The 14286-nt window shown below is 41.9% G+C and overlaps 1 protein-coding gene across 3 annotated transcripts in view; it reads right to left on the reverse strand.

Annotated features, from left to right (window-relative positions):
* DPP6 (dipeptidyl peptidase like 6) overlaps positions 1-14286 on the reverse strand; it is a 1015511-nt gene that overhangs the window by 442428 nt on the left and 558797 nt on the right. For all 3 annotated transcript variants that reach the window (XM_017957362.3, XM_009204279.4, XM_017957361.3), the window contains exon 2: positions 520-634. In XM_017957362.3, coding sequence (XP_017812851.3) covers positions 520-634 — 115 coding nt within the window. The remainder of the gene's footprint in view (positions 1-519; positions 635-14286) is intronic.

A 14286-nucleotide genomic window follows, 5' to 3' on the forward strand; every position in this document is an offset into this window, starting at 1 on the left:
TACTCAATAGTGCATGTATATATCTGTATTTGTTGTAGGTTTCTTCTGTTGGTTTTAGTGTCTTTTCTCCTCTGAGAGATTTATGACACTGGTTTATACTTTATGTAATCTTCAGTAGTACCTATTTAGCACCTTCTCCTGAGTTCACACTCAACATATGTTGTTTTAATAATTTTCTTAATTCACCCTTGATATAATGCCCAGAAATTCTATGAAATATATAAAATCATTATATTTATGCCACTGTCTTTTAGTTGATCAAGCATGAATAAGTAATTGTATAAGTAATTTTAATATGTGCCAAGCATTTCCATGTAGTAAACACCTTTATAAACAAATCCAAAACATATAAAATGAATTTTTAAAATTGAAACCATATTATATCATATGGCATAGCGAGAATTAGAACTTGGGAAAAATAAATTATGTAATAGGTGGTTACTTAGATAAAAATTGCAAGGTGAAATTATGCTCTTTTTCTCTGACAGCGACTTGCTTTTCCAAGAATGAATACAGTACCTGGTGTCAGAAGTATGACCGAGGTGACGATCAAGGAGCAGATGACCAGAATGACAAGCAGTGCAATCGCTATTCCTTTCCAATTCCTCTGTGGAGGGTTACTCCCCACCAGTTCCTAAAAAGAGCAACAACAAAGAAAATCCCAGTGAGTGAAATAAGGAAATAAAATACGCCAAATAGACATATTTCATTTAAATCAATAACCAAGACACAAAACAGTGAAAGAGGCATCTTCCCATCCTTGAAGCTACTATTAGTTCCCTTCTGTACCCTTCTGCCTTCAGTGCCCCAGAGCCTTGGGCTGTCATTTTCCTGTACGATGGCCAAATGTTACCTCAAGAAAGAATCTGATATTATTATGTTTACAGCTTTTGTGCAAACCTAATGCTCCTCCTCCTGATAAACCAGACTCTATAGTATAGGGTCATCTTGGAACTTTCCTTCTCCACAGCTAAACTCCATACCCTCATTGAATCCAAACCAACTAGGATTAAACTTGTCAGCTCCAAGTCCTCTGTCATCTTTCCCTTTTTTTACATCCATGTGATCAACTTCTATTTCAGAGTACCAAATTTAAATATTTATTTAGCACATGCTATGTGCCAGTTTTCACCAACTTCTGCCCATCGCACTGCCTTTAGGCTTTTATTTTTTCTATATAAACTCCTCATTCAAGGTTTCAAGATTTTCCTGGTCTCTCTTCACTGGGCGACTCACCTATCCTTATTCTAGGTTTCAGTCCATTCCAGAGAACCTCTTGCAGTGCAGCAAGAGTGGCAGGTGAGAGAGGGACTCTGGAGACACTGCTAAGGGGTACTAAGGACTACATAAGTCTAGGAAATTCATCATGCATATTGGCTGCAGCGACCAAGTTTTCAGATCGCTGCAAATTAGAGGAATTATATAAATTTTAGTCGAAACTGTGATTCTTTGAGAGACAAAAAGGATCATATGAAAGTTTAATAATAATAAATATAATAGTTACATATAGATGATTATTATTAATTATACAGGAGTAAATAAGGACAGGTGGCCACACTGCAAAGGGACCACTTCTACCCATGCATAGTCTGGAGAATACCCTCTCATAGTGTACATAATTGCAACTCAGTAACCAAGCCAAAATGAGGTAGAATGAAGACGGTCTCAAAAAGTAGACAATGCAATGTATAAATATATTTTCATCAGAAATTAAAAGTTCATTAGAATGTATCAAATTGCTACAAACTAAAATAGACAATATGCAATATCATCCAAATATTTAATATTGGCTATATTGGCTATTAAATTAAGAAAAATTCACAGGGCCATTATAGGCTTAGTAGGAAAGAGTTCTATAGTAGTTTAGAATTTCTACAAGTCTTCATATTTGCCATCTATAACTTAATTCATCTATCAGAGAGTAGCTTTTTAGAACTTAAAAAGTAAGACTATCCAAGAGCAACAAAATAGCTACAGAAAGTTACGCTGATTCAATCTCATTTCCTAGTAGGTAGTATTTTCTTTGGGAGAAAATCACTGGCCAGGGCCAAGGATAAGTAATTAGATCTTGCTAATTCAGCAGCTTTTCATTTCACCCGAATTCAGAAAGAAAATAAGCCCTTTTTGTCAAGTCTGTGACTAGCAAGAATCTTTCAGTGGTACTATTCATACAAGCAACCTAGTGCACGCAATTTTTCACAGCCCAGTTGACATTCCTCAAACACGGTTAAGATGAAATTCCAAGGAAACCATTAAAAACAGAATGTCAAGATCAAATCTGATTCATGAACCAGAATGATAAAATTAATGTTGTCTTCATTAACTCAAATAATTGATATCTTTTGAGTATTGTTTCTATTTCATTTTTAATTTTTTTAAATTTTTTCCAGCCCAGGCTGGAGTGCAGTGGTGTGATTGTTGCTCACTGCACCCTCAACCTCCTGGGCTCACATGATCTTTCTGCCTCAGCCTCCCAAGCAGCTGGGACTACAGGGGTGTGCCACCAAGGCAGGCTAATTTTTATTTATTTTATTTTTTGTAGAGGTAGGGTCTCACTATGTTGCCTAGGCTGGTCAAACTCCTGGGCTCAAGCAATCCTCTGGCCTCAGCCTCCCAAAGAGCTGGGATTACAGGCATGAGCCACCGAGCCTGACCTGAATATTGTTTCTCATAAGAGTAACCTAGACTTCTAAATTCTGTTTTAAACACATTTATTATATAATAGATGCATTGGTCAAAGTCCATATGCAAATAAAACAAAACAACAAAAAAACCCTAGGACTTTGGATTTGCATCAATTACTTGACCAGCCAATAATGTGACTGATTTACTTACAAAAGTTCATTTGAACGAATGTTGCAGTGATAAGCCCCTCCCTGGCCCAAACACACTCATGATCTGACAGTGGCTGGATATTGTTCCAGATCATGACATAGAGAATATTATTTAGAAAGATGTTTTAGAAATAAGTTAAGATATTTGTAAGACATATGACATGAAGTAAAGTTGAAGGAAGTGTTTAGCCTCAAATACCAAATACTTAAAAGTCCTCACTCATTTGAAGGCATATCACGTGGACTGGGGAGCATGTTCCAGAAAGCAGAGTTAGAACCAAAAGGAAATTTAACACAGGCGAATTGTGCAACAGAGAAACTTCAGGATGTCTAACCATTGGTACTGCCTGATAATAGAAAGGGCTGCTTCACCCAGAAGTGAGCAGGGTAAATGGCCATCTCATGGAAATCCTGGGGGACTGATCCTTCAGGGAGGAAGTCAGAAATAGATGACATTAATAAGGAGGAACACAGCAGAAGTTCTATGGACATATATAAGATAGAGATGAAAGATACAAAACTGTGGAAGCTGGTACTGTGGGTAAAGAAATGAATGAGAGTAAGGACACTTCATGAAAGGGGGGCAAAGACTATGCTTCTTCCATGCCCACTGGACTAAGATAAGATTTTGCACAGAAAACCAATCTGGTATATATTATTGAATGAAAAAATGCACAGTAAGATGACCCAGAGGCATCGATGCATATCCTACTCGACTGGAGTGATTCTGGATCATATGCATCGTTTCTTAGGTACAGATGCATCACATTGTCTTTCAGGCAGCATTGTTGCATTAAAACCCACAGGGATAAAGATATTCTTTACTAAATTCCATTTTTATTTGCCAAATTTTGTTTTTCAGGGTGCAGGAAATTTTCTTTTACTACACAAGCAACATTGTAACAACAATAACGGGAAACAAATTAAAGAGGAAAAAAGTGATGAAAAACCTTGTTAATCACCTTGCTCTCTCCAAAAAATTGACTTCTTAAGGCTTTTACATATTCATTTCTATTTCTGGCCTATATACACATTTAACTTTTAAATAGGTACAACCATAGCATAGATATAGTTTTCAAGTTAGAATGCAGGCTAATATGTGTTTCTTTGAATATCTAATTTGGCTTCCCAAATTCAGACTTCCTCCCAACTTGCAGGTGTTGAACTGTTAAAACTTTGAGTCGGATTGACTCTGCTTTCTGTGAAAGTCAAGAGAACTCCCTAGGTTATCCCCTGGCACACTGAGTTTCAGTAGGTGCGTTTCTCAGTAGAATTAGATATGTTTTGACTAGCATGGTGAAAGTGAGGCTATAACATATTCCCTATTCTGTGACAACCCGCATACTTTGGAGGTCCATTAAAATGGAAAAGTATGTTGACAATTAAATCATTTTAAGAAGGAAGAAGCCTCACCCAGCAGATCACACACCACCCATCCATCCATCCACCATCCATCTTATCCATATCACCCATCTGTCCATCCATCCATTAACCTATTCATTCCACTCTATCCATAATTCATCCGGTCCATCTTATTCTATCCATGCACCACTCTACCATTCATCTATTCGTATCCATCCATCCCAATCCATTATCTATCCATCACCAACGTTATCCATTCTCCACTCATCCATCCATCTGTCCATTTATTACCCATCCATTCACCGGCCCGTTCATCATCCATCCACCAATTCATATTTCATTCATCATTCGGTCTTATATCTATTTCACTTCCATTCATCTACTTTATTCATTCATCTGTCTGTATTTGTCGGGTCATATCTATTCACTTCACTCATTTACACATCTATCTATCTATCTTATATCTATATTTTCCTACCTTAATTCTATTCATTCATATCTTATTTCCATCACGCCTACCGGTTTCACCATTCGGCCATCATTCGGTCATTCAATTTATTTGTTATTCCGGTCCGGTTTCTACCTATTCATCTATCACCGGCCCATCTGTCTATCGGTTTTACCAGCATTCGACGCTCATCCGCCTGACACCACCAATCGTATCTATTCATCTATATTTTCATTCAATGACACCACCATGCATCTATCTACTTATCTATCTATCTTATCCATTCATTTATTCATTCATTATCTACGCCTACCATCTATTCATCCATCTATTCATTTCCATCAATAACTAACATCATCTTATCACCATCTATCTATCATCATCATCTGTCTATCTATCATTCATCTATCTATCTATTCTATTTCATTCTATTTCCAGAGCCCATCCATATGTGCACGAACACCATCCATCCATCATATCCACATCCATTCATCCAACACATGTTTATCTTACTATGCCAGGTTAGGTTTTGAGAACCTTGAATACAGGAATGGATAAAACAGACACTGACACTCTTATCAACTGAAATTGAATAGCTTTCATTTTTTTCATATTTTTTTTCTTGTAATCAAGTGCAGGAATGGGGGAAGGGTCAAACAATAAGCAGATCAGCTCATGAAGAGAAGAGAAAAGCAGGACAATGGGGCTCTGAGAGCTGTTTGCATCAGAGAGATCTCTAGCAAAGTGACATCTGAATAGAACTGAAGGAATCTGCAGAGCTGACATCTGAGAAGACAATCCAGATAGAGGGAGTGGCAGGTGCCTGGCCTGTGAGACAGCATAGGCTTCAGTGGAGAGAGCAAGGAGGCAGTGGCCAGAGTGGGAGAGAAAGGTGACTGTTCTGAGAGAGGAGTTTGGGGGCAGTAAGGGGCCAGGGAGTGCAGAGCCTGAGGGCCAGGTGCAGGCTTCCACTTACCTCTGAGTGAAAGGGGTGTGAGCACAGCAGTGTGTAAATAAGGCTCCCACTAAGGAAAGTGGCCAGGGTAGCTGCTTAGAGGAAACACCTGCAGAAGTCAGGGTGGGAACAGGAGCGGCCAACAAGTCACAGGGCTAATGGGGGTCTGTCCTGGGTGGCAGTGGTGGGTGTGGTGGGAAGTAGCTGAATTCTGGGCATACGATAGAAAGATATTAGCCAACAGCGTTATTCTGAGAAGGTCATACAGACCTAGGTGTCAGGATATATTTATGTATCCCTTTTGCATGTAAAGCCCTCTCTGAGGCTCTAGCCTTCTGTTTCCAAGAAAAAAAACACCCTTTGTACCTGTGACATGGCAAGTCTGTCCTCTTTCTACCTCTAAGCCAAATCTAGGTTCTGCCCCACTCCACTCATACCTTATTGTTCCTGGAGCAAGCCATTCCCTTCCATGCCCCCTTTCCTCAACACACCCTACAACTTTTCTGTTTCCTGGAATTTCCCTTCATCTTCATTTTGCCAGGCAAATTCCCTTGCAGTCTTTACTTATCAGCTAAAATATCACCTGTGACACTGTAGGAAGTCGTGCCTGGTTTCCCTGGCATTATTCTTCCCCCTGGACACGATCACAACACTCTGTGAGTGCCTTTCTGTAACACTGTTCCACTGTTAATTTATCCATTTAATATATATTACCTTAATACATGTATTCATATATTATCATCATGCATGTGCCATTGCTAGGGGGTGAATTACTTAAGGACACAGTTATCTTCCTGTGTTCAACGTCTCAATGCCTGGTACGAAACCTGGGACAACACAGTACACAGAGACTGTGTGGGGTGGATGAACGGACAGATAAACGCCTTTACAAGTAACGAAGGCGATCACTGATGAATGCAGAAAGCAAAGGGTTAATGCAAGCCCAGGTGCGTGAATGAGGCCGTAAGCAGCAATGGGTCCTGCAAGATGTAATGCAAACTGACACGCGTTGGTGGCAAACCTGTCCTTCGTGACATCACTGCTGCTCACACTTATTTTTAACTCAGGCAAAAATAAAACAAACAATGAACTAAAACCAAGCTATACGTTTTCTATGTTGTTTGGTCATTTGACACATCAAATTCACCTTTATCCAATGTTATTATCTTCGTAACTTGTGATTACAGCTTGATTTTTGTGTGTGCTAATTGTATATCTGAAGTGCAAGAAACACAGATGAAGATAATAATTAGAGACACCACAATGTCTATAAACTGATTCAGGGAGGGCCCGAATGCAGGCTGCTTTAATTTTCTCGCCAGTGACAGCTGATAGAACCCGTGCTTCTCCATCAGGGAATGCATTCCTGTTCTCTCCTCTCTGTGTCAAAATCTGACACATCTCGTCTTGGCCTGAGCTTCGTATCTCTCATGAATTTGCCTTGCTACCTTTATCAGACTTTGTGCCTTATGAAGAGGAGAAGATTCAAATGAGAACTCTAAGGTGAAGATGATTTTTGAATGCTGCAAGGAGGAAAGGAGTGGGAGACAAAAGGAACTGATTGCTTAGGTGTTATGACGATGAAATGTAAATGTATTTGAAAGGACACTATAATTTATCAAAATTACAGAAACATAAGATACTAATTTACTATTTATTGCTATCATCACTAAGTAATGTTTTAGCAACATACGATGCGTAATAGAGAAGGAACTCGAAAGGGCATTAAATTTCCTACTCTTGATAAAGAAAGTGAAGGGGCTAGAGTGGTCACATTCCAAAACCTGTGATCCTCCAAATTCTTGTTGCATCCTGAGTTTTAATGAGGGGAAATCAGAAATTCAACTTGTGTTGGGTCCTCAAAGCAGACTGATCCAGGCTATTGGATCCATAATTGTGACTCCACAATAAAGTGAGGCATTCCTCAAGCAACCAGTAACCACCGTGGATGTTCCAGGCACACATCCCACGACATGCTTGTTTCATGTAATGTAAGTCTTGCCTTATGCAGCAAAAGGGACAGAAGAAGTCACCTCCAGCAGAAGTGAGATTGGAGGATGATTTCACGATCAACCAAAGCCTCTTCCTAAAGACACACCCCTGCAGGAGAAGACTGGAGCAATCAGGGGCAGCACGGCAGGGACCCCGGGGACAGCTGAGGTCCAGCCTTGCCAGCCACAGTGGGGACAGCTGGCAATTGTGCATTCTATGTCCCTTAGCTAAAGGCAGAGGGGTCAACCAGATGGCCTTCTCACTAGGGAAGGAGGAAGTGAAGTAAATTATTTCTCTCATAATAATCTATCTTTAAACCAATCAATCTCTTCTTCTATCAGGCAGCCTGCAGAAGTATATTAAGACTAGAAGACAATGTCTCGCTCCCAAAATGGAAAGGGGCCTTTTCTAGGATATAGCGAGACCCAAGGTTAAGTCATTGACAGCTTTAAATAATTCCAGAGGATATGTATAAATCAGCGGCTGCTTTGGATTCACAATGCTGGCTGGAGATGGAAACACGAGCCAGTCTTGTTGGAACAAGAGGACCCTCACTCATCATCCAATAAAGCATTGCATGCTCTTAGCAGGGGAAGCTCTCCCACTCCCCGAGATGCTCCTTTCCTTATGACTGTCACTTTGTTTCTTGTGAGTACTTCTGAGGTGCTTTTGCTGGTTGTAGGGGTGAGAACGGGATGACGGATATGGCCACAAGGTATGAATTAATAACTGCAGAAACTGCAGGCGTGGGCAGCTGGGCAGCCCTTTCAGAAATACGGAAGCAAACAATGCAGGAATGGGAGGCGGTGGTGGAGGAAGACGATGTCATCCTATCTTCCCCAATACTTCCGTTTATTTCATTAATGAGAAGTTAATTTTGGTTGATCTGCCTAACTTTTGAGGACTGGCAATTAATTACGCATCATCATCATCATCTTAGTGGAAGCAGAGGAGATAATGTTTCTGGTACATCCAGACACAAACCTGCGGGTGCCCCTCTTCCCCTAGGCAGTGTCCACCACGTCCTCCATGTGGAGAAGGGACGTCTCACTGCTCAGGTTCTCCCAGGGCTCTCCCACACCCTTTCTGTATGTGCCTCACGGACTCATCTGTGATCCACTCTACTTTTCTCAAATACATTTGGGAACTTCTAAAGTTGCCTGTTTTACATAACATGACTTGATGTTGCTGTGTGAGGGCACAGAACTTAGAAATCCTATCCACCACCCTTACTGAGGCAGCTGTCAGCCCTTTACTTGAAGGTCAGCAAACCTGTGTTTGCAGAATTAACTTCTGCTCTGTCAATCCTTCTAGAAAACAAACAAACAGGCAAATTATTGATGCAATAGCTATCTGTTAACATTTCTTCTTGATTATTTTTACCTGCAAATTCTGAGTTCAGATTATTTCAGGCTCTTCAGTTTAATTGACACGGCCTGATAGATTCTTTTATGAAATTGGCTCAAAATGTAAGTTAGTCTTGCTTTCAGGGCTCAGTCTACTTTGGTTCTATTTTGATATAATGTTTTAAAGGTATCAAGTTGTTCTATATATTTCCGAATGCAGCAGCACTGTGACCCGATCATCCACAGAAAAACATGTCCCAACACATCAGGCCCAAGACAAATCCCTTTCAGTGAAAAGATGGCTATGAAGTAAGCCACAGAATTTAAAATTGAGCATTTGTATCTTTCACCTTGCTGTGTATGATAACAGTGTCTGAAGGCATCTTTAGATGATGGCTGTTTTTGCATAGACTCACTGAAACCCACAGGCGATTTTGAGATGAGTTTTCTATACTGGGTAGCTTTTTGGCATGCTCAACACATCACTTCCCAATGTCAAAAATCCCTGCAGGCACTCAGTAAATATTAAGTAACTAACAAACGAGTCTCAAAGGCAAGAACCACCAGCAATTGAATGGCAGAGACCAAAATAATTTGAGCTCACTTTTTAAAAAGGGCTTGGCACCCTGGTACAATGTTCCAGCATGGTACAGAGGCATTGCGAAGAGTACCCCAGTCAGATGATCTCAGCTGCCCTCCTCCTCCACCCATGGGCCCCGGAAGCCACATTTCTAGTCTGTGAGCCCTCTCCTCTCCTCCTCAGCCAAAGACAATTAATTGGCCTAACCTAGGTCAAAAGTCTGCTTCAGGATTTGCGGTGTGGGATTAAAATATTCCAAGTCGTTCTTGGCTGCTGTCACGAACCATGAGAACGGAAGGTGGGGAGGGAAGTTAAGTGCCTGCTGCCATATGGTGTAAGGATTCCAAAGGAAATAAAGCAGATTTACAGAATGAGAGGAATGAAGAAGAGAGGCTCAGAACCAAAGAGAATGAAAAGCAAAGGACAAAGGCAAAAAGGTAAGAAGCTCAAAGAGACAGAATGAGTTCCTCTTGGCTTTCCATTTCTGGATGTACTTTTCCTCCTGAGGCCTGGATGCATTTTTCCCTTGGATTTAATAATACATTCCTGCTACTTTAGGAGATATTTCTTTCTTTTCTTTTCTTTTCTTTTCTTTTCTTTCTTTCCTTTTTTTTTTTTTTTTGAGATGGAGCCTTGCTGTGTTGCCCAGGCTGGAGTGCAGTGGTGCAATCTCGGCTCCCTGCAAGCTCCACCTCCCAGGTTCACGCCATTCTCCTGCCTCAGCCTCCCGAGTAGCTGGGACTACAGGCGCCTGCCACCATGTCCGGCTAATTTTTTTGTATTTTTTAGTAGAGACGGGGTTTCATTGTGTTAGCCCGGATGGTCTCGATCTCCTGACCTTGTGATCCACCCACGTTGGCCTCCCAAAGTGCTGGGATTACAGGTGTAAGCCACGGCGCCCGACCTTTAGGAGATATTTCATTTTCCTTGCTTAAACTAGTTTGAGTGGATTTCTGAAATCGAAAACAAAGAAGCCGAATGCACAAAGAAGCAAGCGTTGATGCTTCATCCAGCCACCTGCTCCCCAGCCATGCGCCATTTCTGAGAAGGCATTTCCTGAGGGGCGTGCTCCTATGTTTTCTGGCATGTTCTACCTACACTTACACTTGAAAACTAGGTGGAAATTCCAACCACATTCTTGGTTTACAATTGAATTTAGTTTTGTTTTATTTTTTGAGATGGAGTCTCACTCTGTCAGCCAGGCTGGAGTGTAAGTGGCATGATCTTGGCTCACTGCAACCTCTGCCTCCTGGGTTCAAGCATTTCTCCCTGCCTCAGCCTCCCCTCCCAAGTAGCTGGGATTACAGGCATGAGCCACCATGCCTGGCCAATTTTTGTATTTTTTGTAGAGACTGGGTTTTGCCATGTTGGCCAGGCTGGTCTTGAACTACTGGACTCAAGGGATCTGCCCACCTCAACCTCCAAAAGTGTTAGGATTACAGGCATGAGCCACCACACTCGGCCTTTGATTTACAATTTTAAAATAACTAATTTGCTAATTTGATGTATACATTTTCTTTGAAAAGGCTGGAGATTCTACTAGTAGGTATAGTTATTTTCCCAGGGAAACTGAGTGAAATTTTGCAATTACCTTAACAGATTTTCAAGAATCAAATTTGTCATCATCCACCAGCCTTGTAGTATGGGCCCCTCTGTGACAGGAGGAAGCTAATTTAAGTGGAAGCAAATGCCAGCCAAGACAGTTGGCACGGCAGAATGTTCACGGGTCTCAAAGAGGATGGGCTGTTCCTGAGGTCTTTGCTATTTTAAGTATCAAATTACTCAAAAAGAAAGCTGTAGTATTTTTAAACTATAGCTGGCCTAGAATGGAATCTATTCATCACATCCATGTTAAACAACTATTAGCCTAGTATCAGCATTTTCACATAGTCCAGTATAATGGAAAAACAAATAGCATCAGAGAAATGATAGGCTGCAGAGAGGCAATTGATGAGTAATCGCACTATCTTAATTCACCTGCAACCTTAGTCTCCTTTGTCAGGGAAGCTAACATAGTCGTAGGTACCAGGGAATGGGATACGGACATCTTCATGAGGTGTCACTGGTCTGTCTACCAGAGTGGTGTATTCCGTGTAACAGAATGCCATATAGCCATGCAAATCACAACCTCTGACGACATGCACAGCACGAATGAACCTCACAAATATAATTTTAAGTGACATAGATCAGACACTGAAGAATATAAGAGGAATGTTTCTATTTGTAAAAAGTTCCACACAGTGGGTAAACCACACTCAGTAAGTGGTTCACATGTAAGTCCATGAAGACAAGCCAGAAAGACATTTCCATGAAACCCAAGATGCCACATCACTCAGCGGGGAGAGAGAAGTTGCCACTGGAAAGAGGAAGTCCAGGTACAAGAGCTGTGGGGTATTGGCTGTCCTCTGTTTCTAGACCTGGATGGGTTATTTCACATTAGGAAATTCAGGTCACACTCACCTGGTAAGCTGTGAGTTTACAGGTTCCAGTTTTTGCATTGTAATATTTCACAATAGCAGTGGTTAACCACATGTACTGGATCCCAATGTTGTGACAGTGAGCAATGGCCTAACATGGTGAACTGAAGAGACATCCCTACACTTGCACTCGGTGGGAGAGAGAGACCTCAGGCAAATCCAGTGACACTGTGAGGTGGGACAATGGACAGGAATTCCAGGTGCCATGAAGGGTTATAATGATGGGGCATGTGCTGACTTTTACTGAGGTGTTGGGGCAGGCAAGGGCGCTCTGAGCAAGAGGATTTGAGTTGAGAGTTGAAGAGTATACAGGAAGGAGGTGGTGAGCAGCCAGGGCAGGTCTCCTGTGCAATGGAGCAGTTGTAACCTAGTGCATGTGTGGCTACATGTCAGGAATGAGGTGTGAAGCATCTGAGATGAAGCTGGACAGGCACAAACAAAACCAGGCCCAGCCTCGTGGACTGTGCCACTGGTCTTGCATTTTATCCAAACCACAATAGGGAGCCAGGGGAGGATTCTGTAAGCCACCTCAAATAAGTTCTAGAAGAAGTCAGATATTAATTATTCAGTTTGTCTACTGACATCAGTGCCTAGAGAAAGGCCAGGATTGGTTCCTTCTCCCACTATGCCTTAAAATGTGTGAAATATCAGGCCAATGTGGAATCGAGCACCTTAAAAAGTAAGATATTCACACAGCAACTATAAAAATATTGGGAGAAAATAAACGACACATACCTGACTGCAGGATCTCCCATTACACCGCTTCCTTCTATTGTCTAAATGTATTTTCTTCCTAATATTTATTCACTGTGAAAAGCTCTGACATAAATTTGTTTTATGTATCATGGACCATTTCCTATAAGTAGAAGGTAGCAACAAATTACAAAATCAATGGTGCACATATCTCAGGATGGTAAAACAGCCTTCTAATCATTGTATTTCCATATTCAGGAGGACAACAAATGACTTTAGGATGGCAAGAACAAGTTTTAAATAACATTTAGCAGCTGACACGTGTCCGTCAATAATCATCCAGGAGACTGTTGGGTGCACATCCCCATCTCTGTTTCACTGGCTCATTTACTCAGTCTTCATTACTGGTGGCTCTTATCTTTCCACAAAGGTGCTAACAGCCAGCACAGACCATAATTAACCCAAGGACCTAGGGGTAGATGGAGGAAAATGCAGGACTCCGCATGGCTTCAACCCCACAGAAGATAGCAAAGAGGCTCCGATGAGGTCAACTCCACTAGTGAAACTGATGGGGAAGCGTTGGCCCGGGGCAGCCTGTGGCAGCGACTCACATGAAAGTGCAATTAGTTTGGTGTGATCTCTCTCAGTACCTCCCTCCCTTCTTCCCTCTCCCTCTCTCTCTCTCGTCCTCCTTCTCCTTCTCCTCTCTCTGTCTCTGTTGCTCTGTCAATGTCCCTCTACCACTCTCTCTCACACAAACATAATTAATGCCCAGTAATCCACAATTTAAATGAAATTCTCGGCCAGGCACGGTGGCTCACGCCTGTAATTCCAGCACTTTGGGAGGCTGAGACAGATAGATTACCTGAGGTCAGGAGTTCGAGACCAGCCTGGCCAACATGGTGAAACCCCATCACTACTAAAAATACAAAAATTATTGGGGCATAGTAGCGTGTGCCTGTAATCCCAGCTACTCTGGAGGCTGAGGCAGGAGAATTGCTTGCACCTGGCAGGCGGAGGTTGCAGTGAGCCGAGATTGCACCACTGTGCTTTAGCCTGGGTGACCAGAGTGAGACTCCATCTCAAAAAAATAAAAATAAAAATAAAATAAAATAAATTCTCTCTGCTCAGAAACAGCCACGAACATAAAAGCAGCAACAACAAACAAGAAATGTCTGAGTATAAGCAGGCCCTGATCGAAAACGCGGAAGAGACTCAGCTATCTGGAGGGTCATTAATTCAGTCGTTTCTGTGATGGGTTATTTCGCTGATCCGAAGACAAGAGCACCTTGATTTGAAAATGCTGATGAGCCCAATCGCACTCCCCACAGCTCAGGGGAGCAGCTCAGAAGCAAAGGTGGGAGAAGGGAAGAAATGTGAAGACAAGGCCGGGCGCGGTGGCTCAAGCCTGTAATCCCAGCACTTTGGGAGGCCGAGACGGGCGGATCACGAGGTCAGGAGATCGAGACCATCCTGGCTAACATGGTGAAACCCCGTCTCTACTAAAAAATACAAAAAACTAGCCGGGCGAGGTGGTGGGCGCCTGTAGTCCCAGCTACTCGGGAGGCTGAGGCAGGAGAATGGCAGGAACCCGGGAGG

This window comes from Papio anubis, chromosome 4 (assembly GCF_008728515.1).
Source record: "Papio anubis isolate 15944 chromosome 4, Panubis1.0, whole genome shotgun sequence".
In the NCBI taxonomy this organism is placed as follows: domain Eukaryota; kingdom Metazoa; phylum Chordata; class Mammalia; order Primates; family Cercopithecidae; genus Papio; species Papio anubis.